Source organism: Xiphias gladius, chromosome 19 (assembly GCF_016859285.1).
Source record: "Xiphias gladius isolate SHS-SW01 ecotype Sanya breed wild chromosome 19, ASM1685928v1, whole genome shotgun sequence".
NCBI lineage: Eukaryota > Metazoa > Chordata > Actinopteri > Istiophoriformes > Xiphiidae > Xiphias > Xiphias gladius.
In genome coordinates, this window is record NC_053418.1 from 28352262 (window position 1) to 28376822 (window position 24561).

Sequence of the window (24561 nt, forward strand, 5' to 3'; positions counted from 1 at the left end):
CAAAAACAAATTAAAAAAATCCATCATTCAAAATCCTACATAAGCAAAAGTAGTGTAGTATTATCAGCAAAATGTAAAAAAGTAAAAGTACTGGTTCTGCAGTAATTGCACTCTTTTACTGATATACATTATATGACATCATGAGATTGTCAGTACTGATGCATCGGTGTGTAAGCAGTGTTTTATTGTTGTAGCTGGTTGAGGTGGAGCTATTTTAACTACTTTATATATAATACGGCAGTTTAGTCCAGTGGTTCCCAACCTAGGGGTCAAGCCCCTTTAAAGGGTTACAAGATAAATCTGAAAGTTTGTGAGATGATTAATGGAGTGGAACAGAAGACAAAAAAATAAGTTCTGCACACACATTTGTATTTTTTCTTTTTCTTACTTTTTTTTTACTTACTTACTTTAATCTTTGAATTTTTGTTAAACATTGGATCATTTTAGCCATTTGGAAAAAAATGTTTAATAATTTGTCTTTGTCACATTGGTGGAACTGCTAACAACTCATCTGAAACATGATAAGGAGTCCAAGTATGTCTGTGAATATTCTCGTTTGTCCAGGTCATGGTATTTCTAAGTGCTATACAAAGGCAACTGGACTTGCATTAGGTTCTAGAAGCCATTTCACCTCTCGTCTGACAGGCTTCTTCAGTTCTAAACTTACTGGTGGGGGACCCAGGCATTCAACCTCTTGTGGGGTCATTAACCCCTTGAGAGCCGTTAAGGTCACATTTGAGTCGCTGAAGGAGGAAGGAGAAGGAGAAAAAGCACATCAGGGAAGCACTTAAAACGTGTTGTTACCCAAACTGGGCCTTTGTGAAAACCACAAAAAGATCCAGAACAGAGAGGAAAAGAACAATAAGTGGAACAACATTGTCATTCCTTATGTTGCAGGAGTATCTGAAAAGCTCAGGAGGACTTCCAATAAACACTACATCCCTGTGAACTTCCAGCTCAGTAACAGTCTTAGGCAGATGCTTGTCCACCCAAAGGACAAAACACCCAGACATTAGCAGAGCAATGTAGTGTATGCTGTTCGATGCAGAAAAGACTGCACTGATGTGTACATTGGGGAAACAAAACAACTGCTTCCAGAGCGCATGGCACAACACAGGAGAGCCAGTTCCTCAGGTCAGGACTTAGGCAGTCCACCTACATCTGCAGGACCCTCCCACCTGTACCTATTGGCTACACTTTAGTGCACTTATCTTTGTTAAGCTCTGTTGCGTTTATTTAGTTGTATGTGCATATTTGTATTTTACCATACTTTTATTGATCTGTGGAAGTACATTGCGTATTTGTCAATATACTTCGTAAATAAAGTTGATTCTGATTATGGCTACATTATTTGTATGAATCCCACCTGTGATAATACAGTCTGTTTTTGAAGTGTTTCTATCAGCTAGAAAGAGACACTGGAAGCATTACAGCTTCATCTCTGTCCTCTGAATATAAGATGACTGGTCAACTCTATAAAGTCCACTTTTTTACATTACAAAGTGACCAAGCTGTGATTGGCCCAATTCTAAAAACATTCCTGACAACACGACCACTACTATTTCAAAAAGTAACAACATGCTACTAACATATACATATGAATTATTAAAGTTTGTCCCCTTTAAAAATATTATCTGTCTGCTTTAACAGCATCAGAAAGCAGATTTGAGGGATTATGAAATAAGAATAGAAACACTTCCAGAGTCAGAAATAAAACTGTCTTACACAAGTTGTTTAAACAGATTTATTGGAATCCAGAAAGCAACTGAAAAACACTTAAAGCAATAAATACGTGTTTTTCTGCATGTTTAATTGATTGAACTTGATCAAGAAATATTAAAATGTATTTGCAAAACTATGATTTAAATAGTTGATGTGAACTACATCAAGAATGGCCAAGTAAAACCTCAAATAACAGTGATGTTGCATTATTGTTCAACTATTAAAAGAAATCAGAAGGGATGTCTGGCATGAACAGAACCAAGACACATCCAGCACAGGAAGAAGAATATACACCATTTCTAATTTCTAGAGGGAAGTCTACAGTCATTACAACACAGTTCGAGTACATGAAAGAAACAAATGATCAAACATGGCATAAATCTGAAAATGCTAAATTGGATCCTGCACTATATCCTTAGAAAGTAATATATAGACAACTTGCAACAGCAATATCTGGATTGTGCAATGTCAATTTGAGAACTCCTGATCAAAGGCAAATATAAAAAGATCTTTCCAAACAGCATCTTTCACCCAGTCTTAAATATTCAATGAATATAGATGATTTCACCTTTCACAAATCCCACGTTAATTTCTTATTTGGCTTTTGAAAAAATAAGAAGGATATTAGACTAAATACGAGATGAGACGGTTTGTTTTGCAATGGTTTTCATACATGAAACTTTCAAACTTGACATCACAGATGCCATCTTCTGCTAAATAACCCACAACTAAAAACTTAACTCCTGTTACTGTACAAGGAACAGAAAATAAAATTCTGCATATTCCTTTTCTCTTTCCTTTCATTCAAAGTGCTTAAACAAAACAAACAAAAAACATTGATTTTAAAACAACAGTGTTGATTGGCTGTGGCTTTGCAGGAGAGAATAATCCCCATTCGGTAAGTAAAGGTACTTGTTCACTAGGCAGTAGAGTCCAATTCACAGTCATTTCAATTCAAAATGCTGATTCTCGTACATTTAGAAAAACTTAAAATTTACATAAAATCTGGGGGTTAAGGCCTAAAATAACCTTATCATACTAGGTTACACTAGATTTGACAGGACTTTTATTTTGGAAATTCATCAACATGGTCGATGAATTGCAGTTTAAGTTCAATATTTTGTTTTATATCAGATTGAATTGAGTGTCATCCTAGTGGGATGTTCCTAGGTATTTGTCCACTTCATGTGCTGCAGCTCTCATCGTAAGAGGGAGGAGCCTCTGTAACAGACAGACACCATCAGACCATATTGTTAGTACACAACCCTTATATCAAATTTACACACTTAAATATCATGTCATCAGCAAGAGCATTAGACAACCACAGACGTATGAGCCTGGTGAGCAGCAACTTTCACATTTCAGGCTGTGAAAAATGCATAATAAACTCAGACACACACACACACACACACACACAAACTGTTCAAAGACTTCGGACTCTTATAACTGTTAATGACAAGAGAAAACAAACCAAACCTAACTAACCTACAGCAGACAAAGGTGCAGTATCATGAAATAAGTGCATCATAGTCAAGCTGTCTGCTGTCTTGATTAAACCCAACAGTGGTGATCATAGGTAATGTCTCATAGAGCTGTATCATCTTCTATCTCTTAATCTTGCTCTCTTTGGACTACCCAGCTTCACTCAGCCTAACATTGCTGATCTTGGATCGTGGGCATCAAGTTTATTATTTTTTGGAAGGTCTTAGTACCATAGGGGAACCCTACAATGTATTATAAACTTCACTGTATTTTAAAAGGTTGAGTTGTCAGTGAAGTTAAAAAAAGGTATCCTTTATATGTGCCTGATACTTTCTGACAGATAATGTTGTATGTCTTTACTACAAAGACCTAACTCTGTGCTTCACGATCTTTATCTTTGCCTGCCTATCTATAACTGTAAACAGACATATTAAATGATGTGTTTATTTATTTAACTATTTGTTACCTGAAAAGATAAATTGGCAGTACCCCTTTCAGCCCAGAGTAATGTCTGCGGTACTCCTTTCAGACTGCATATAGCCTCAACAGTCTCATCAATCAGGCAAGGCAGCCAGTATGTAGCCTGGCCGTCAAAAAGCCAGAACAAATTAAATCCTCAAATCACTTGCTGCACCACATTCTCCTGCTCCTTCAGCTTATTACTTTGAGCTTACAGTAGGCAACTCAGACAAGCATATACAATATCAATGGCCTAACCACTGGGCGGGACTTGGGGTTTACTGTCTTGCTCAAGGACCTTTCATGATGACAGGAGGACCCAGGGATCGAACACTGATTACAATGTTCAATTTTTATTGAAATTTATTTAATTTTTATAGAAAGGTTAATTCAACTCTGTATAGTTATTATTGAGGTCGGAGGTAGGGGTGGTGGTGTACTTGACTGTACTGGACTGTAACATATTGAAAAGTTTTTCTGATGTTTTTTCCACCTTATTTACATACTATAATGGCACTCAGTAAAGCGCATACCTCCACCTAAGCCAAATACTGATGAAAGTGTTGAAAAATGCCATATCTTGCAATTTTAAGGAAAGTGATAAACAAAATTCCTGGATCCGCCCCTTTAACTGGATCTGCAATAAAAATTAATGGGTTCTTCCCTGGCCCGTCTTGGTGGAGGTAATAAACAGACATGGGTGAAAAACATAACCTCCTTGTCAGAGGTAACTGGGAACCAAAGCTGTTTCAAAGCACAAGTTACAGTCTTGATCTGGAGTTTATTGCAATTTGGTAATAACTTTTGAATACGTTTCAAAATCAGTCCTAAATTACAGCTTTCTTCTTCTCTACATCCATCCTTCTCCCCTCTACATACATGACCAGAGCCTGTATAGTACAGAATGAGTGTGCCAACTCACCTTGTGGATAAGCTGAGGTGCCATAGTTTGGAGGCAGGATGAGTGGTATTGGTACTGAGCTAGTGCTGTTCTCAGAGGGGTAAGGTGCTGTGGCCCCTGTGGACCCACTGAACATAGGCCCACTGGGTACAGTGCCAGGCCCACTGTGCTGCTGGTTCTGGGGGAAAAAAAGTCCGGGAGCATAGCTGAAAGCGTTGGGTGAAACCAGCTGAGACTGACGCTTGTTGGGGAAGGCATCGTTCACCTGAGTCCCACCCTCTGCTACCTGGCAGTACTCAGCTGGAGGAGCGCTGGGTGAATTATGGGAAGACATCCTGGAGCGAGGGATGGGACGGGGAGCGGGTTTGGGGGCAGGGCGAGGTGTTGGTGTGGGAATGGTGGCAGAGGCGGAGGTGTCAGAGGTTGAGGCAGAGGTTGGTGTATCCTCAGCTGCAGCAGAGGAAGAAGGAGCTAATTTTTTGGAAGGGTGCAGTTTTTTGTCTAGTGAGATGTTCCCAATGTGAATGGGTAATGTCAACATGACATCTGGAGACTTTATACTGACCTGTTAATCAGAGGAGAGGAGAATGTTAGTTACATTCTTTGAAGGAATACAGACTTTATACCCACAACTTAATCCTGTGTTTGATTCTCTTTGATTTGCTTTCTAGTCAATACTGTTTTCAGAATGCAAAACTCATAATGAAGAAAAATATAGTATGTTTTAGTGCAGCCAACTATGCCTATAAAATGTCAAACTTAAGCCCTTTTCAGGCATGGTATCTGTAACAATGCTGGCTTCATCTATCTGTTAAAATTACTACTAGTCGACTAAACAATTAAATGTTGCTACCCTCCCTAGTTGTCACCAGAAATACTAGTCTGTTAAACGAATTGTTAATATTTTATTAATGTACAATGCCGGTTCACTGTTACGTCTAAGATGTTAAGCAGCAGCCCGCTACAGGCAGCAGGCCCCGTCTCCCACTCTAGTGCCCAGATATTGTAACCAAGCAAGGTGGAAAGTGGGACAGAAGACATCTCGTAAAACCAGCCAGAGTTTGGCAGAATTTCGAACTAAAAAATGAAAATAAGGTTGTATGTAGGCTGTGTCAGAATAACCTGGTGTATAACCACTCGGCAGGAGAAATGTGTGACCACATTCCGCACAGGCATGTAGACTTAACCTGCAAGGACCAAAGGCTGCCGGTGCTAGCACTGCTAACGTTAGCCACTCTCATCTAACCAATGGCATCATTTACCTCTGGACGCTGAGATCCCTCTTAATTCCTGATTAAATTTTGCTCAATTTTGACTGTTTTCTGAGTGTTTTCTTACTTTTAGACTAGTCTACTAATCTAAATTGAAATTACTGTTTAATCAACAGAGAAATTTGTTGTTAGGAACATCCATAGTTAAAATTATGGCTTTTTATCATTCACAGGTGTCTAGTACACAATTGTTCGGTATGGCTTTTCCACACATAATTGTTGCTGAGAGCGCCACAATTCATGTGTGATATTTTGCAGCTAGTGTCTGAGATGGAATGGTGGCACTGCCAAAAACAGCACTGAGTTAAAAAGTTTGATAATATGAAGGAAGAAGGTCGTTCTCTGTTCTTTCACAGGCTGCACTGGTGACAGATATTAAAACTTAATTTGCCTTTGAAGCCTCACAGTTTCTTATTTATTAAAGAATTCTACTGCCTGTTTTATAAAGTTCGAAAAGCACTGAATGACAAGATGGTATGTTACTTTCTATACAAATATGTGAGCGTTTTGCTGGATAGTCATTCATACATGCAGTTGGCATGAATAAAAACATAAAATATAGGAGAGTGGTGGTCTGATTATTTATGTGTTTGTACAATGTTTTTTAACCTCTTTTGCCATATGATGTGATGGGGAAAAAATTATTTATTGTTGTTAATAATAATAATAATAATAATAATAATAATAATAATAATTAGTATTATTATTATTATTAATTATTATAATTATTATTAATAATTTTATTTTAGACTAGTCTGATTTTTGACACAAGAAATCCCAACAACTTCAAATTGGCCACTTCAAAGTGTAATGTGTTTTGATTTATTTAAAAATGATTTTGTTTTCTTAATAGTAAGATTTGACATAAGAAATTAATTACTGCACTTTTAATTAGAAAAAAACAAAAACAAAAGCGCTTATTCAGACATGAGGCCAACATATAAAATTTCCATCACATTAACATAACATAAGGAGGTGCATGACTGAAAGGTAACAGAATAATAGATGTCCCTCAAAAGTTGTCAATCGAAAACACAACAAACTTGATCCCTTTACCAGAAAATATTGCCAATGGTGACCAAGGGGATGAGCATATCTTACTTTAACATAATATTCAATCTTTATAAGATCACAGCCAGCAAGGGAGGACTGTGGAAGAGAAGGAATGATGATCTGCTCCTTCCACTCCACTTCTTTGCCGGCCTTCACCACACCTCCCTCCACCTCAGATATGGTTCTTACATCGTGGGTGGGCCTCTTCGTGTCATAGCTAACTCTCTGAAAACACATGAACATGCAGATTCATAAACTGGACTCAGTACATGGTGACTGTGGAGACTCTTAAGAAAGTACTGTATATTCCCCAAAGGCAGTGAATATAAAAACAATGATTTATTACTGTGCCTTTTACAAATAGGAACAGGAAATCAGTTGTTATCTGCGGTCTCATTTATTGAAGTATTTCTGCATTTGTACTTAATCTTATTAAATGTTTTGGCCAAGCTGTAAATAAAACATTGTCATATTATCATATTATAAAAATGAACTGGCTAATGTATTAGCAAAAAGTTGCCTATTTACACATCCAGGAGACACAGAGAAACATTAGCATTTATTTGGAGTCATGTCTCTGATTACCTTAGTAATGTAAGTCTAATATTCACTTGCATTTTAGCTCTATTTTTGGTCTTCACCAACTCCAGAGAATAATATCTGACTTTTAAGGGCTGAGTGCTCTACTTTGTTCACCACCTTGTTGCTAACTTTGTTTGTTTGCAGCTTGAATCTTGATATCTCACAGTAGCTTACATTAACAATGCAATATGAAAAAGCTTGTTTTAAGCACTTGTAATGTTTGAAATCCAAATAAACAAATTAACTACATGAAAGGAGCACCAAGATACAGTTATCATGGTAGTTATGGAATGATACAGTGAGTCATCCTCTCAAGAGGAGAAATGAAGAGGAGCCTTCTCAGCAAACATTTTGACTTGCAATAGCAGGAAAGGCCTTACTGTCTGCTGAGTTATGATATTCAAGGGTTGAGTGGAAGTGTAGTTAAAGTAACATTATATCCTTCTTATAATAACATAACAGAAGCTCCTTGGCGGCAAATCGCCAGGTGTTGGTGAGATTTAACCTGAGGTGTGGAAGGCTCCGGACATTGTTGGGTTGTCTTGGCTGACACGCCTCTTCAGTGTCGTGTGGAGGTCGGGAACAGTAACTGTGAAGTGGCAGATCGGGGTGGTGGTTCTCATTTTCAAAAAAATGGGACTGGAAGGTGTGCTCCAATTATCGGGGTATCGTACTGCTCAACCTCCCTGGGAAAGTTTATTCCAGGGTGCAGGAAGGGAGGCTCCGATCGACTGTCGAACCTCAGATTCAGGGGGAGCAATGTGGAGATTGATCATCAAGTCTACATTTGTTTTGTGGACTTGGAGAAGGCTTACAACCGTGCCCCCCCATGGACTGTGAGAGTATGGGGTACTGCTATGAGTCATCCGTTCCTTGTATAACCAAAGTGAGAGCTGTGTTCGTATTCTCGGCACAAAGTCAAACATGTTTTCAGTGGGTACTGGACTCCACCAAGGTGGCGCCTTGTCACCCATCCTGTTTTTGATATTCATGGACAGGATCTCAAGGCGCAGCTAGGGTGAGGAGAGTGTCCAGTTTGGGAACCTCAGAATTGCATCTCTGCTTTTTGCAGCTTATGTGGTTCTGTTGGCTTCATCAGACCCAGACCTTGCGCATGCATTGGGTGTGTGAAGCGGCTAGGATGAGAGTCAGCACCTCCAAGTCATAATTCTCCACCGGAAAACGGTGGATTGCTCTGTATGGGTTGGGGGTGAGATGCTGCCCCAAGCAAAGGAGTTTAAGTATTTTGGGATCTTGTTCACGAGTGACAGTACAATGAAGCATGAGATTGACAGGCAGACTGGTGCGGCATCAGCAGTAATGCGGACATTGTACTGGACCGTTGGGGTGAAGAGGGAGCTGAGCCAGAAGGCAAAGCCTTCAATTTACCAGCCACTCTACGTTCCTACCCTCACCCAAGGTCATGAGCTTTGGCTAGTGCCCGCTGCACCTTGATTTGAACGGAGCCAGTTGAGGTGGTTTTGGCATCTGATTAGGATGCCTCCTGGGCGCGTTCCTTTGGAGGTTTTCTGGGCACGTCCAACTGGGAGGAGACCCCAAGGTAGACCCAGAACTAGCTGGAGGGATTACATATCCCATTTGGCCTGGGAACGCCTTGAGATACCCCAGGAGGAGGAGGTGGAAAATGTTACTGGGGAGAGGGACATCTGGAATAACCTGCTTAGCCAGCTGCCACCATGACCCAACTCCAGATAAGCAGAAGAAAAATGGATGGATAGATATAATAACATGTGGCATAAATACTTTTGGTGACATTACATCCCATGAGATTGAACAAATATGGTTACATGAAAAAAATTAACCTGATTCTTAAAATCGGCATTAGCAATAAATTTATATTAAATAATAAGGCTGGCCTCTATATTTTTCTTATTGTCAACAATTCCCATTAAAATACCGAAAGCAACAACCAAGTATTGTGTGTGTATCAAAAGCCTGATACACTTTATTCCTTTGTGCCAAAGAGCTCCATTGCATTAAAAACACATCAGTGATACACACTGTTGCACTGGCTGAAAATTAGACGATAGACAGTGGCAAGAAAAAGTAAGTGAACCCTTTGGAATTACGTGAATTTATTTATAAATTTGTCTTAAAATATGTACAGATCTTCATCTAAATTAAAATTACTCACAAACACGATTTATTTTAACTAATACCACACAAATAATTGTGTTGTTCTTGTCCATTCTGAATACATCATTCAAACACACACAGAGTAGGCTGGAAAAAGTATGTGAACCCCTAGGCTAATGACATCAATTAAAGCTAACTGGAGTAAGGAGTTAGCAAAGCTAGAGTCCAGGCAATGAAACCAGATGGCAGTGTGTGTTAGAGCTACTTTGATTTATACAAAACACTCAAACATTTTGACTTTACTATACGCAAGAAGCGTCTGCTGATATGAACCATGCTTCACAAAAAAAAAAAAGATCTCAGAAGACTTAGGATCAAGAATTGTTGATTTGAATAAAGCTGGAGAGGGTTACAGAGTAGTCTCAGAGAGTTTAGATATTCATCAGTCCACAGTCAAAAAAACTGTCTATAAATGGAGACAATTTAGGTCTGTGGCTACTCTCTGTAGAAGTTGGTGCCCTGCTAAGATGACTCCAAAGGCACAACACAGAATGACCAATGAGGTAAAAAAGAAAAACCCCCAGCGTAACAGCTTTAGGCTTAAAGGAATGATTGGAGCAGGTTAACATCTGTGTTCATGAGTATACCAAATCCTGGTGCATGTTTGCACAGAGCATGGTGTCCATGGCAGGAAAGGATGAGGAAGCTGCTGTGACGTAGATGAAGATTAGATCATATTTTATGACTATTAATGCAGAAAACCAGGTCAATCCAAAGGGTGCACTAATTGTTTCTTGCCACTGTATTTGTGATCGGTTTTTTATAGATTTAAATCTTCAGTAGGAGTAGGCGACAGACTAATGCATTGTTGATTTTGGTCTTTTCATAGAATATGTTGACAATATGAAATTTATAGAATAATTCCAGTGGTATCTTGTAACACTGAATCTGTTGCATTTAACCATGTGCTCATATCAGCCAGACTCCGCCTCTCTAATGGCTAGTTTTAGCTACCTTGTTTGGCTTGGTAGGTTTACCTATCCAGCTATGAAAGACAGGGTTTTTAACAAACTTCAATGTCAACATGTAGTGTTAACACTTCAATGTTAACAGATGATTTAAGGTGGGAGAATAACAAAATTGTTGATTACTGCTGGAAAAGACACATACCTTTCACAAAGGTAAAACCACAACATTAAAATAGAGAAATCAGCAACGGAAATAAAAGAAAATAATAAAGTAATCAAATAATAAAATCAAAACATTATATATTAGTGTAAAAATATTGTATTAGCTTTAAGTACCTTATACTGGGAAATTTAATGGATGATTAAGATTTGGAGGTAGGTCTTTAGTACACTTTATTTTGGTTTGTAAGCCTGACCACGAACTGTTCTTTGCAGGTTTGGTTGGAGCTGTAGAAAGTGTTTACCTGCATCAGGCTGGCCGCCATGTTGCCTGTGGTCTTCCCAGACTGGTTGTGGATGTTGGCTGTCACCTGGATGATCTGGCCCGGTGTGTAACCCCTCATGTCGGTCTGGGCCTTCAGGACCACTGTGCCCGTTTTCACCAGCATGTAGGTGAAATGCTGGGTCACTGCAGATGAACAGGTTCCCTGCATGGAGAAGGGCAGTGGCAAAACATCATTGATTTATTAAGACTGACACTGACTGACAGAGTACACCAGCACATCACATTCGGACATTATAATGTTTAACTTTAAAATCCCAGTTAAACTTAATGAGTTGCTCCACATGACTGTTTCTGAATCAGGACCATAAGTATTTAGACTCAATAGCTCATTAAAAATTAAATCAGAAGTCTACAGCTGTTATTTCAATTGGGCAAGTATATATTGACTCAGAATTTCATCATCATCATCTTCTGCAGAAATCTTATTTTCTAGTTACAATCAAAAATTATGCTGTTACTTAGCACCATAGTGCTTCCACCTTCTCTGCCAGTAAAAAGTACAGATCTAAATTAAATCTTTGGTTTTGGGTTTTGTTACAAATATTCAAAGTTGTAGTCAGATGGATTCAATAAGGGATTTAACACTACATTAAGATTTGATAAAATAGTCAAAATCCAACCCTATTCCCATGAATTATACAAAGCTACACCTAAGTATTTGATTTTTAATTGTTATAACATTTATGTAAAAGTATTAATACAAATTTTATAAAAGCATTTATAATTTCTTAATTTACTTGACTAAAAACTACCCATAAAATGTTTTTTAAAATGGCTTTCAGTTTTGTGAGGGGTGCATAATGGTTTATTTAGGTCGCGAAACACAACATCTAAGAATTAGACTTGATTTGGGACTTGTTGGTCCTTACTTGGGGAGTTGACTCAGGACACTTACTTGTGATATGCAAACAATGACTTTGCCCTACCGTACAAGATTTTGTATGACTGTGTCTTTACAGAGATTAAAACCAAAATCCGTACGCACCAAATGTATCTGACAATCCACACTATAGATAAAGACACTGCACAGAAGTGCTGGGCAATTGGATAAACTGTTGTTTGTCAAGAAATAGTTCCAACACAAAACTACCCCTAAAACCGCCAATTCTTAAATGAAATGAACCAAAAACATTGTTGGTGGATGTGTTTTTGAACTCTTAAGACCAACACGACCTTCATCTACCCTGTCATGGATTGACCTTATATATATATATATATATATATATATATATACACACATCCAATCATGTCTCACCCATATGTCTGGCACTTCATTCAGGTTTAGAAGGCTTAGGAGGTAGAAAGCTTTCTCTGTGTTGTAGTCCTTGGCAAATCGTGGCGTGTCAATAAAAGCCCTCACTCTGTAAATGATCCTACCATAGTTGCCTTCAAAAGATGTCGGAGCAGAGGCTGTGGGAAAGAGGTCAAATATGTTTTAGTTTGATCACATAATAGCAAATACAGAATAATAGATTTTATTTGTTTTAACAGGGAGAGTGCACAGTTTCTACTTTCCTCGCTCTCTTTTTGAATGGATTTTAACACTTCGGTCGCTGCCCACTTAGAAGTGTGATAATTATGAAACAGCAATGTAGTGAGGATACCCCCTCCTTTTCATCACAACTACCACTAGGAGACAAACGTTGGGTTTTGATTAAAGTTTTACAGACTTTCTGGATCAACTAAGTGACCTTATCAACTTTTTATAATAAACTCTTCAGAATGCTAAGGACTTTTAAGATGAAATTCTCACCCTATGAGAAAGGTATAAAAGTAACCTACGCCAGACCTGGTACTACCATCCTCAACCTGGAGATGGATAAGCGTTGATTTCAGATAGTGCTCTGAATTATTAATTTTTTTATGCCCTAGAGAAGTTTTTCATTCACCTACCATTCTGTTCTCTGATAATCCTACACACTTTAGTTCACTATTGTAAACTAAGTGACCAGTTCATTTTATCTTTAAAAGATCATTTTTATTCATCTGTTTGATTCTGACCTCATTTCTCTGAGTTTGTTATTAATGCTGATTAATTATGCTGCTTATAGACATTTAGTTATAGTAAATATCCTCAGTAATTGTCACGTCTTGTCTGGTGTGTTCTTTTAAGGCAGAAACACGAGATCCCTGAAATGAGAGATCAACTACTTCTGACTAAATACTTGATTAATTGGCTTAAGCAATTTCTCTCATATAAAATATGAGTTGGTGCCCTACAATGAGTGCAAATTTAAATTTAAATCTAAAGTGTGGCTTTTGTTCTGCTACAGCAATATGGCAGATAATTTGACCACGTTGCATCATAGACTTACTGCAAACAGTATGTAAGATGACAAGGCTCAACAGTCAAAAAAAAATGTCCTATTCCATAACCTTTCAAAATCTGACAAGTGACCAGTTATTTTCCTGACTTTTAATGTAAACATGAAAACAAGACTCCAGAGAGTGCCCTGATACACTTGCAGGAACTCTAGTGGTGAAAGCACACACACGTTTCAAGTGACAGATTTAGATTCACAACAGGAAAAAGACCGGTTGGGTTGGTTTCCGGTTTCTGTGGTGGTCCTTCTCACACTGTGGAGAAGGCTTTACAAGACTAACTCTTCTCTGAGAATCAGGAATATACCAAAAATCTCTTTACCATAAAACATCCACATGTTTTCTCTTAATCTGACTTAACTGTCTCATTATCTACAGATAACACATTTCGGTTCTTATGATTTTTTTCTTTTAAAACAAAGTATTAGAAATATTATTGTTGTTTAAGAGTCCATCAAAAAGTCTGCTGATGTCATCAGAGAGTACACTAACACCGTGTAAGTGGAACATACTGACAGCTGCCGACATCATTCTCTGGACATCATGTGATAAGTAGCGGTAGCAGCAGATAGCAATCTTGAAGAAGAATCCCTGGCATATTAGACACACCCCTCTCTTCTTCCATTCAGGTGCTGTATTTCAGAACATTTTAAGTAACTGTTCTCATTCTGTATCACTAAAATATCAAAGATCCAGTCTGTAAAATTGATACCAAGTTCAGCCATCAAGCACTTCCACAGGAAGGAGCACTTGACACGCTAACAATAGCTATTACTAGAACTGAACAAGTGTTTTTAGGGGGATTCTTTCATGTTTATTAAAAAAAAAAAAGAAAAAAAAAAGGAGTTTGACACAATGAGACCATGACAAATTTTTACCAGTGGACTTAGATAGAAAAACAATTTCAGCTTTGTTGAACATCAAATGGAAGAAAAAAAAAATATTACAAATACAACATAATGTAATAAAATTAAGTGGAACAGTTTCAGGCTTGATACAAGTTGGGTTTTATTTACGTAAGTTTTAGATTATTTCTTTCTGTTATGATAACATTGTATTCACTTAAGTAGTTGCTGAGATCCAGAGATCTAGCATCAATATAACAAAGTCAGAAGTTTAAGAAACACAAGCAGTCAGACAATCAGATAGGTTGTGAACAAGACAACATTTTATCCACATTATCTAACCACTTTATTTGGAGGTCAAACTATAACTAAGAATTCCAAAATGTTGGTAATAACCACCACTGTAATGGAAAATTGTATGGGTGTGACTATGGTAAGTCAAAGTTGAAGTAGAATGTGAGTCTTTTAACTCTGATGGGTTTATGACCCAAACAGAGAGTTTGACCAAATATTTGGAAGTTATTCCAGAAGCTTGACTTTTTCGACATCTTGCTAGCATAGTTGTAACTTGTAAGCCTGTCCATGTGGTCATGTGTCACTGTCAGTGCTGGTAACGTTAGATGAGAGCTGTGACTGACGCACAAAACTATCGCTAAGATTAAATGTCCTTGTCTGAGAATAATAATAATTAATGATGATGTATATTGATTAATGTTGGATTACTATTTCTTACTTCATGGGCTATTTGGGATTTTTTTTGGGCTGCATGTATTATAATAATAATTTAAAAAAAACAAAAAACAAACGCATTTAAATACTGGTTTGGACGTAGATTAAAATGGTAATGGAAGAAGCTTCAAAGCTTTGAGGTATGCGGGTCAGCCCTACAATATAGTAGAAGAAAGTGCTGACAAAATGCATTTTGAAGTTCGCCTTAATTGGTAGCCAATACCTACCCAACGAATGAATTTCTAAAATAGTCAAATAATTGGATTCAGCTCTAGTTTTCTTGCCCATCAGTCTTTTTTTGTGATGCCACCATGTTCCCAAATCTCAGCAATTAACTTGGTGGGGACAGTATACTGATAGGGATGATGGCCAAAACTATGAAAATAAGAGCCAAGTTGTAATAAACCAGAATTATGCTTGTGTTTCCATTATTTTAAAACAGACTATTAACACAGTTGGGTTAATATAACCATTGTATTAACAAGTACATGAATGAACCTGCATTTATTGATCTTTTGCCACTTGGGTGCAGTGGAATAATATGTAAACACAACTTCTGACACGTTGTCACCTCATAAAAGTTGCTATTGGCTGTAAAACCAAAACAACGACCCAAAAGGGCAACTGAAGAGTTGATGATGATTCTCTATGGAATCTTTAAGATGAGAAAGCCCTTTTACATTACACACATTGGATCCATTTTTAATATAAACATTTTCATTACAGCAGCTTTAAATTGTGCCAATTTACATGTTAATCTAAAATCGTCAAATTTAAAAGTAAATCCTTGGTATAACAGGTTGAGCTGGTTCATACAAATACTGGGAATCAGTGCAGAACTCATAAGCTCCTGTGAATGTTGGGATAAGAGTCACATCTTCAGTGCTGTTGAACCATAACAGATTTAGGGTAAATATCATCATGCCAGGACATGTCTGTCAGGCAGAGTTGCACAGATCGATTGACCAGTGACGGAAACGGCTGGTTTTCAACTTGATTGGCCATGAATGGTGACCTGCCGATCAGTCTCAGATATATCTGATTCTGTGCCGGTCAATTTTACAGTCATGCACGGCACAATGACCCACGTCACACACACACACACACACACACACACACACACACACACACACACACACACACACACACACACACACACACACACACACACACACACACACACACACACACACACACACACACACACACACACACACACAGTCAGTGTGGGAGTTCTTCACCATGAGTGAAGAAAACACAAAGCTTGCAATTTGTAAAACCTGTAAGGCCAGAGTAAACGGTGGAGGAACAACCACAAAAAAGTTCGAAAGAATAAACTAAATCAGAGAGTTAAAACACCATCACCCCGCTGAACATGCCCAATTTCAAGAAGCTAGCAAAGGCAAAGTGGCTAAAACACCACATGGCTTATCTCACCTGTGCGTCACGGCTACCTCACTGAACTGCTGTGGCTCACATGCCTGTGTGTGTCCACACTGCCAATGTTGCTGCTGTGGCACTCCTACTGCCATTCCTTTCTTTCTACATTGAGTTTGCCTTTGATAATGGCCATCAGTAATAATAATCATTTATCCCGAGAGAGCACGCTAACAGCAAATACTATTGCCCTGCTGTTAATTTATCAACATATGATTACAGTCTACATTGGGTTTCTGCTATTACTATTTAGTACACATGGAGCCTATATTGTCTCCTTTAATAACATGCAATTGTTAACATGGTTAAAAAAAAAAAAAAAAAAAATGGTATTAGATTTTCTTTTTCATTGAAACTACAGTGAAAGGTGTCACTTTTGCTAGTATGATGTCAATATGACCATCAGCAGATCTTTTCACTATTTTTGCTGAGAACCGTGTGCTTCACACATGGAAAATAGGCTCCATGCTAAACACACCAAAGAAGTCCTAGAGCAGTTTTGGGGAAAATGTAAAGTTTTTTAATAGTCCATGTTTTATTATAAACATGCAATTGAACTGTCCATCTAACCATAAATGACTCTCTGTCCGAGAGTCTCTCTTTCTGTCTATCCTTCTATTTTCTCGACAACCGCTCATCTGATCGACTTCAATCTTCACATGTTTAATGTTGAGGACCCAAGGAACTGCATAGTGAATTGGGAAGTGTTTTTGGATTAGCAGTTCTGAAGAAACATGAAAAGGAAAACATTAAACGACAGTCAGTTACTGCTGGGGAGACTCATCGATGTCACCAACATCATCGATTACAACAATTTGGCTGCACTCAGTAAAAGCATGTATTCCCCTGAAAACAGGCTGGAGCTAGAAAACCTGGCACAAGATCATTTAAAGTGTGGGAGTATTTTAGACAGAGACCCAAGCTCAGCAATTTGGAAATGGCTATATGACAGCTATGCACGGTCACTTAAAGCAAAAGGATCCCGGAGCTCTTTGATTAAGACACAGTGACATCACCGTTTTTTTTACTTTTTGCCGCCACCCAAGCATAATATATTAGGATTATTACCAAGCAAAACAAGTAATTTATGCTCTGCTGCTGTTGGTAACGTAGCGTTACGCCATGTGTCATCTAATGTTGTTATTTGGCTCATGTATATTTTCTCTTTGCTGTAACGGCCATGTATAAGTGAGAAAATGGTTTAAACTAACGTTACGGACTGTTGTTAGTTTGTAGTTTGTTTGAAACATTTTCCTTGCTGATGCAAAAATATATGCACTGCACATTACTCCAGTGATGAAATAAATCCATGTCATACCCATTTTAAGTTTTAAGTCAAGTTCTAAAGTAAAAATACTGATTATCCAGTTCAGGGAACAGGTTGCTATGACACACAGTGATTAAATTCATCTACACTCACTTGCCAGTTTAGTAGGTACACCTAGATAAAATGGTGTCAACCTTAATTCATATAAAAGGGATGGAAAAAATATTAGGACACCTCTCAGTATTACCAAGTACAGTTCTACAGCACCACAGATTACAGCCTCCAAAATGACCATTAAAATAAATCAACACTTCTTTTAAACAGATTCAATAAAAACTGAACATTATAATCCTCATGAAGGGAGGATTTATTGAAGACCTGTTGTATCATACTAAAATTAGTTTTATCTAGGTGTTCTTAATAAATTGGCAACTGACTGAATATGTCACAGCAATCTTTTTGAATTTGCGGTCCAGTATTTTCTGATCAGGTGTCCGACAAATAGGATCTATTATTATTATTGATATCATAACACAGCAGTGATGTGGAAATTAAATGATTACTACATGATTGAATAAAATATTGAACTATTACCAAGATAACAAGCACATTTTGAATAGGCACTGCACTAGATAAAGAAAAGTTTTTAAAAAAGTTTGTGTATTTTTTTAATTATAGTTTTTAGAAAGAAAGAAAATTTAAATTGGCCAAAATCGGAATTGGCAGGTTGGAATCAAAAAAAAAAAAAAAAAAAAAAAACAGAATCGGAATCAGTTTATCTCCACTGTCAAATGGTCAACATGAAGGCAAAGCACACACACAAACATGGGAAAGAATGTGCAGTGACAAGTGTTCATCCCGTAACCTCAAGATCCTACCTGGTATGAGAAACTTGAAGGGAAAAGTGTGTTCTCCCTGTTTCAGGGTTCCTGTATAGGAGGCAGAAAGCACAGATAACATTCATTAGTGGAAAGACTAACAGTCAGTCTGCTGTTTCCCAACACACAGATATTCCTCCAGGCTGCATGCAGTATCCACAGTGGAAAATGGGAACCTTCACTACTACAGTCTTTACCTATCGGTTATTTTTATCCGCAATAGTTATATTTTCCTTGATGTACAAATGGAAAAAATATTGTTTCCTTGTTGCAAAATTTGTCTTAATTGCAAAATTTGTCTTAATTTTTTGAGGGTGTTGCTAGTTTTTTCATTTTGTGTATTGTCACATTCCCTGTGGTAAACCAACTCACAAGTAAGTATTTAAGGCCAGTTAAGTTCTCTAATCCGTGACTATCTGTCTCATACTAACTGCAGGATAAATCAATTTCTTTGGATCAGTTTTGTAGTTAGAATTTCAGTGGTGTGACTGCTGACCTTTGTCTGCAACAGAGACGGTGCTGTTGAAGTACTGTTCCTCCACCGTCCACGCCGTGTCATTTACTTTATTAGTGACGCCGCAGAAACCATTGCAGTTCACTTTGATGGCTGCAAATAGGAATACACAGACAGTGTGATTTTTAACCACTGAGACATTTTTCAGCAGCTGCAGCATGACACACTTTTCATAAGCAAATTATATAATTAGACCAGAGTAAGAGAGAAGGATGAGAAGAAATTATATGAAACCTTGCACTCTTGCAGTTACAGTATATTACTGAAGAAAAGTACTGTCTAAACATTAGGTTACACTAGGTTACCCAGGTGAGCTTGTTCTCACCAACCCGCCATGTTTAAAATGCCTATACTACAGAGTAGTAAAGTAGGCACAAGTAAAATTTTTCAAACATTAAATATCAGATGACTGACTGTTGGAACATTTCCAACTGTTGATCGAACATGAAACTGTTGCGGGTGAATCATTATCAGTGCAAACAATATATAACAATGTGGGAAAAAGGTCTGATGTACGATACTGTGTACATAACATAAGGACAGAAATAAACTACGAGTTCCAGGGAGCATTACAGTTTGAAGCTTCCTGTCATCACTGAGCTTCAAAGTCTGCTGCGCCCTGCTCCAACAACTTTTGTTAAGTTGTTACATAACTAAAACAACTTATCAAAATTCACTTGACTTTTGGATCAATGTTTTTTTGTCCTGATTGCAAGAAAGAAACTCTGCATTGTGATCGTGACTCAATGGGTGAGTCAGCAGCCAGTCTTTTAAAGATGACCAAAATGTATACATTGCTTTGATCCATTTTAATGTATTTTATACCTTTATATGTCTCTGTCATGCAGGCAAGATGTTTAGCTAATGATGAACCATTAAGGTTGAGGATTTTTGTTGACAATATTGTCTGTAATGCGTATACCACTGCCCAGTCACTTTCTTTATCTGCTCAGTGGTGCAAATCATTTGGAAATATGGATTCCATTACTACTTCAACACCGTTTTCCCTACGATTTCTGGGACAATGAATTTCACTCGATGTTCAATTGGCCTACATAAAGAGGCAACTCTGTTAAATTTTTCTACGGTTCTGCTATGGTTATGAGCAAATAAACAACATACGAGATCATCTACAAATGATTACTATAGTTTAATGCAGTAGTTTAATGATTTTAAACATAACAGTACCCTGAACAATATGTTTTTCAATTCTGTATTAAAAAAATTAGCTTAATCATGAATCATTTCAGAATGAAAAATGAAGGTGAGAGTTAAGGATTTGGGATAGAACTGGGAGACATAGATTAATTTTGGATTAGTTTTTAAGCCCGCTATTTTGGAGCTGAGGCTACCAAAAGTCAAAACACATTTACACTACATGATCAAAATAATGTGGACAGCTGACATTACACCACAAGCCATGGGACTGCTGCTACAACAGCTCTTCTGTCTGAACTCCCATTCAGACACAAGAGCATTAATGAGGTCCAACCCTGATGTCGGATGGGGTTAAGGTCAGGTCTCTGTGCAGGCCATTCAACTTCTTTCATATCAAAATGAAAACCATTTCATTATGGACATGGCTTTGTGCACAGGAGGGGGTTGTTAAAAACAGTTGAAACAGGAAAGGGGCAAACACAAACTGTTGCCAAAGTTAAAAACACACTGTTGTCTAAAATACCATTGTGTGTTGTAGCATGAAGATTTCCCTTCATTGGAAAAAATAGGCCCAAACCAGGAAAAACTGACTAACAACAGTATATGACCACATTTGACATTACTGTATATATTTAATAAAATGTAACTATTTTCAGCCAAAAACACTATAAGAGCAAAAGACTTATTGGTGCAGAATATTTTTCAATTGTACACCTTTGCAACACTCCTTTAGTAACCTTATCATATGTATCATACCTGAGGTGAACCGTGATGACTTAAAAAACACATCTGATTTTTAATACAGTGTGAATATTGGCCAAGTAATAAGTCTCTTATCTCAAAGCCCAACCCACTTCATAATCCATCAGTGATTCAAACTGTTGAATGGAGAGAGAGTTTGTTTCCTGGGAGGCGGCACTGCGAAGCTGACAGTCTAACCTGCTCTACCCGAGGAGGAATGTAAACAGACTGGAGCCCCACAAGCATTCGAACAGAAACTCTCGAACAAATAAAAGCTGCTCTCAGTAAGTAGGCAGATGTACAGAGAGAACATGTTAGAATGATCTAAAGAAAGTCTCACTTAATAATTATGGCAAAAAAAACTGTACGAAAAAGTCTCTATGGCCTATGAAAAATTGGCATCTGCACTGCTTGAATCCTGAATTTATAACACGTCATCTGATAAAATCACCACACACACATCAGTTAAAGGCAATGGCTGTGCTGTGATTTCAGGTATATTTGCTTCCAAAATGATCACTCAGAGAGAATGTTAGAGGCTCATTCACGTCTTTGCAGCTGCCATGTGGTCAGTTGAATGAGATGGAAAGCCCGACCTCGCGCTCGCGGGGCAATACTGGCAACTTTCTTCTACAGTAAGTAGCTACGGTTTGTCCAAAGAGTCACTAGATTTGTTGCTAGGTGCTTTTGTGAAGAACAGCCACTAAAGGGCTAAACTACCCATTCATCTTGGAAGAGCAACGACCAATTGTGTAACTTCAGCACTTAGTCATGCGGCAGACAGCTGACCAATGGTGAAACTTCATCAGTCAGTGAGTCAGTCAGTCAATCACTCAGTCAGTCAGTCAGTCACAGACATTAAGGTGTTTAGGGCTGGCCCCAATGTTGCTTTCAAGCCCAAAAAAGATATTTTGATACTGTGATGGAAACAATGTGGAAAAGAGTGCATTTGTAAATTGCTCGCTCTGCCTTTTCCTGACACTGGTTTGCATTCAAATGCATTCTCCATCGTTAGGCAATTTGTCTGTGTCTACGTGTTCTGTATATATAAACAATGGAACACCTACTGGTGAAATTTAACTACCACTGAATACTTGATTTATTTTAAATTTTTCCAATTAGGCAGTCAATATTTTGTAAAATCTAAACTATTATTGCCGTTCTTTGCAAAGCAGTCTATGGTTCCAGGTTTTCAGATGTGAGAGCTTGCTACTTTTGCATGTCTTTCCTTACGGTTAATTTATTCTCTTTTGATTTTGGGCTGTTGGTTGGATAGAACCAGACATACAGTATGAGATCACTTTGGGCTATAAAAAATTGCAATCAGTATTTTCAGTGTTCCTTCGTGTTTTATAGACCGAACAATTAACAACAAAAAAAGAGAAATGGAGAGAAAATTAAAAGACTCCATTACTTAACTGAAAGAATATAATGGTTAAAAAGCTAAATAATTTCAAGTCAGGTGGCTTTAACATTTTTGGTGTGTGGTAAAATATTTCTGGGACATGGGGGACTTGGAGTCATGACCACAGTATTCCAACAATCGCAGCTATGTCCCTGTCTTGAGGACTATGGTAATAGAAGAAAGAGAAACAGCCCAAATTTCCCATTAAAATCTCTCACTGAGAGCCAGAATTAAGAACATTACAGCACCATTACAATTATGTAGTGCTGTAGGAAATGACCGCCATGGCCTTAAAAAGTCAAGTTTCATCTTATTACAACCACAGGCACACAGGGTTCCAGACTATCAAAAACAGACAACTTGATGGTGATTTTTAAGTGAAATGAATGTGAGGGGCCTCAGTTAAATATCAGAAAATCTTGGCTAAATCTGTCACTTCCTTGTTCGGCGACGACGACGACGAAGTTTTCCCACCTGGTTCGCATCTGTTGCCGGAATAATGCTAAAATGATCGGAGTCTTACCTTTGCACGGCAGCGCCTGGCCTACTTTGACTGTCACGGTTCCAAAGATAGACTCGCCCGGACTGTACACCACTTTGTTTTTGTCAAACGTGATCTCAAACTCTTGAAGTTTCCCCATGTTCTCACCGATCCACAGCGACACTGAAGCTCACCTGCGTGCAAAAACAATAACACCCACATTTACGACTCTCAATTCCCGCCCCTTCATATGATGTCACTGACCGCTCAGGTAAAAAAAAAAAAAAAAAATCGAGCCTATCAGGTATACCTTACTCGGGAGAGAAATGTATTGTTTGGATTCACTACAATCCACCACACCTGGAGGAATAACTAAATCAGCAATGAGCAATCAGCATGACACATTCATCTGCTGTGGTTATCATGGTAATAGGTAAAGAAGGGTTTTAAACTAATTTAATAAATCGTACATCTTACTGTGGCCCCCATACTGAGAAAAGATTACTGTATTACTGTATTTCATAATGAACGACAATCAAATAAGACTTAATTAATAGATACACAAAACAGGTAGCCTGACTATTAAAAGTGAGTAGACCCTGCTGTCACTCTCAGACTGACTGATCTTTATACAGGTGTCGTGTTAAATAATAGATCAGTCTGACTGATTAAACTTTTCTTATTTTCTACTGAAGGTTAATTTTCATCAATAAAACTCATCAAAACACTTTAGTAAACTAATCATGTTTCACAAGTTATTCCTTTAGAAACACTGTGTATTTCAAGGATCTTAAAATGATATTAATTTAAATAATATTGTACAATAAAACGTATAGTTGCAAATCTCCTTTCAGTGTGAACTGCTGAAAATGACTTTTAGGAACACCCGTCTGAGCTCAGCTTGTCTGACATCGTCAGTAACATGAGAAGACGGTGATGATGAACTTGCAGCTCATTCTATCTCTGTGGCTGTTTTTCAAAGTGAGCACAATATGGCTTAATTTATCAGCATGATAACTATCATAATATTGACTAACTAGGCACCTCACATACAAACATTAAAGCATTCCAAAACACTAGCAAGCTTTTGTCACAGCTGCTTTCCCCATAATATTTTTCCTTTTATTCTCTTTTGATAATTTCCCTTTTAAAAAAATCACATGATTTCTTCAAAGTTCACCTGAAGTTCGCAAGCATAAATGCAGTTATAGGGTTTGGAGACAAAGTACTTTTGTCCACCTTCCTGCAGGAGAGGACTTAACCATTAGCATCTATGAAGAGGGGTGAAGCCAACAGTTATAGTTTAGACATCATGCTAATAATGTAAAATTTCAAATCACAATTACAGATAAAAACAATGGTTTAATTCCAGGCTTTGTGAAGACCCTCCCCATCATAGGGCCACAGTAACTTAGTTCCACTATTCCCCTCATTACATCGCCCTTGTTCATAAATCAAAATTTAAAAGCAGAAGCCAAACTTTTCAGAGCTGATTCTCTAGGTCAAACAATATATTTCATCTACGGCTGAATGTACTAACAAAAACAGTTGTGAAAACATATAACTCCTTTTTTCCAAGCTGATGCTGTGATCATGACTGTTTATTAAAACAAATCTTCTCTCCTTGTAGTTTGGGCGCCAGTAAGATTGCAGGGATGATTCACATTTATGCCCCCTCATCAGCGCAGTGATACTGATGTGATGCGGCACGAATGTTACCAACAAACCAACATAAAATGTCATC

General features: G+C 37.8%; 1 protein-coding gene across 1 annotated transcript; it reads right to left on the bottom strand.

The window, feature by feature from the left end:
- Positions 1 to 1732: 1732 nt before the first annotated feature.
- arrdc1a (arrestin domain containing 1a) lies at positions 1733 to 23056 on the bottom strand. Its single transcript, XM_040154151.1, has 8 exons — positions 22860 to 23056; positions 19015 to 19125; positions 18519 to 18569; positions 12296 to 12450; positions 11000 to 11182; positions 6937 to 7113; positions 4586 to 5129; positions 1733 to 2943 (listed from the first exon to the last, which is right to left on the bottom strand). The coding sequence occupies exons 1-8, from the start codon at positions 22975 to 22977 to the stop codon at positions 2906 to 2908; spliced, it is 1377 nt and encodes a 458-aa protein (XP_040010085.1). The 5' UTR covers positions 22978 to 23056; the 3' UTR covers positions 1733 to 2905.
- Between the last annotated feature and the right edge of the window lie 1505 nt (positions 23057 to 24561).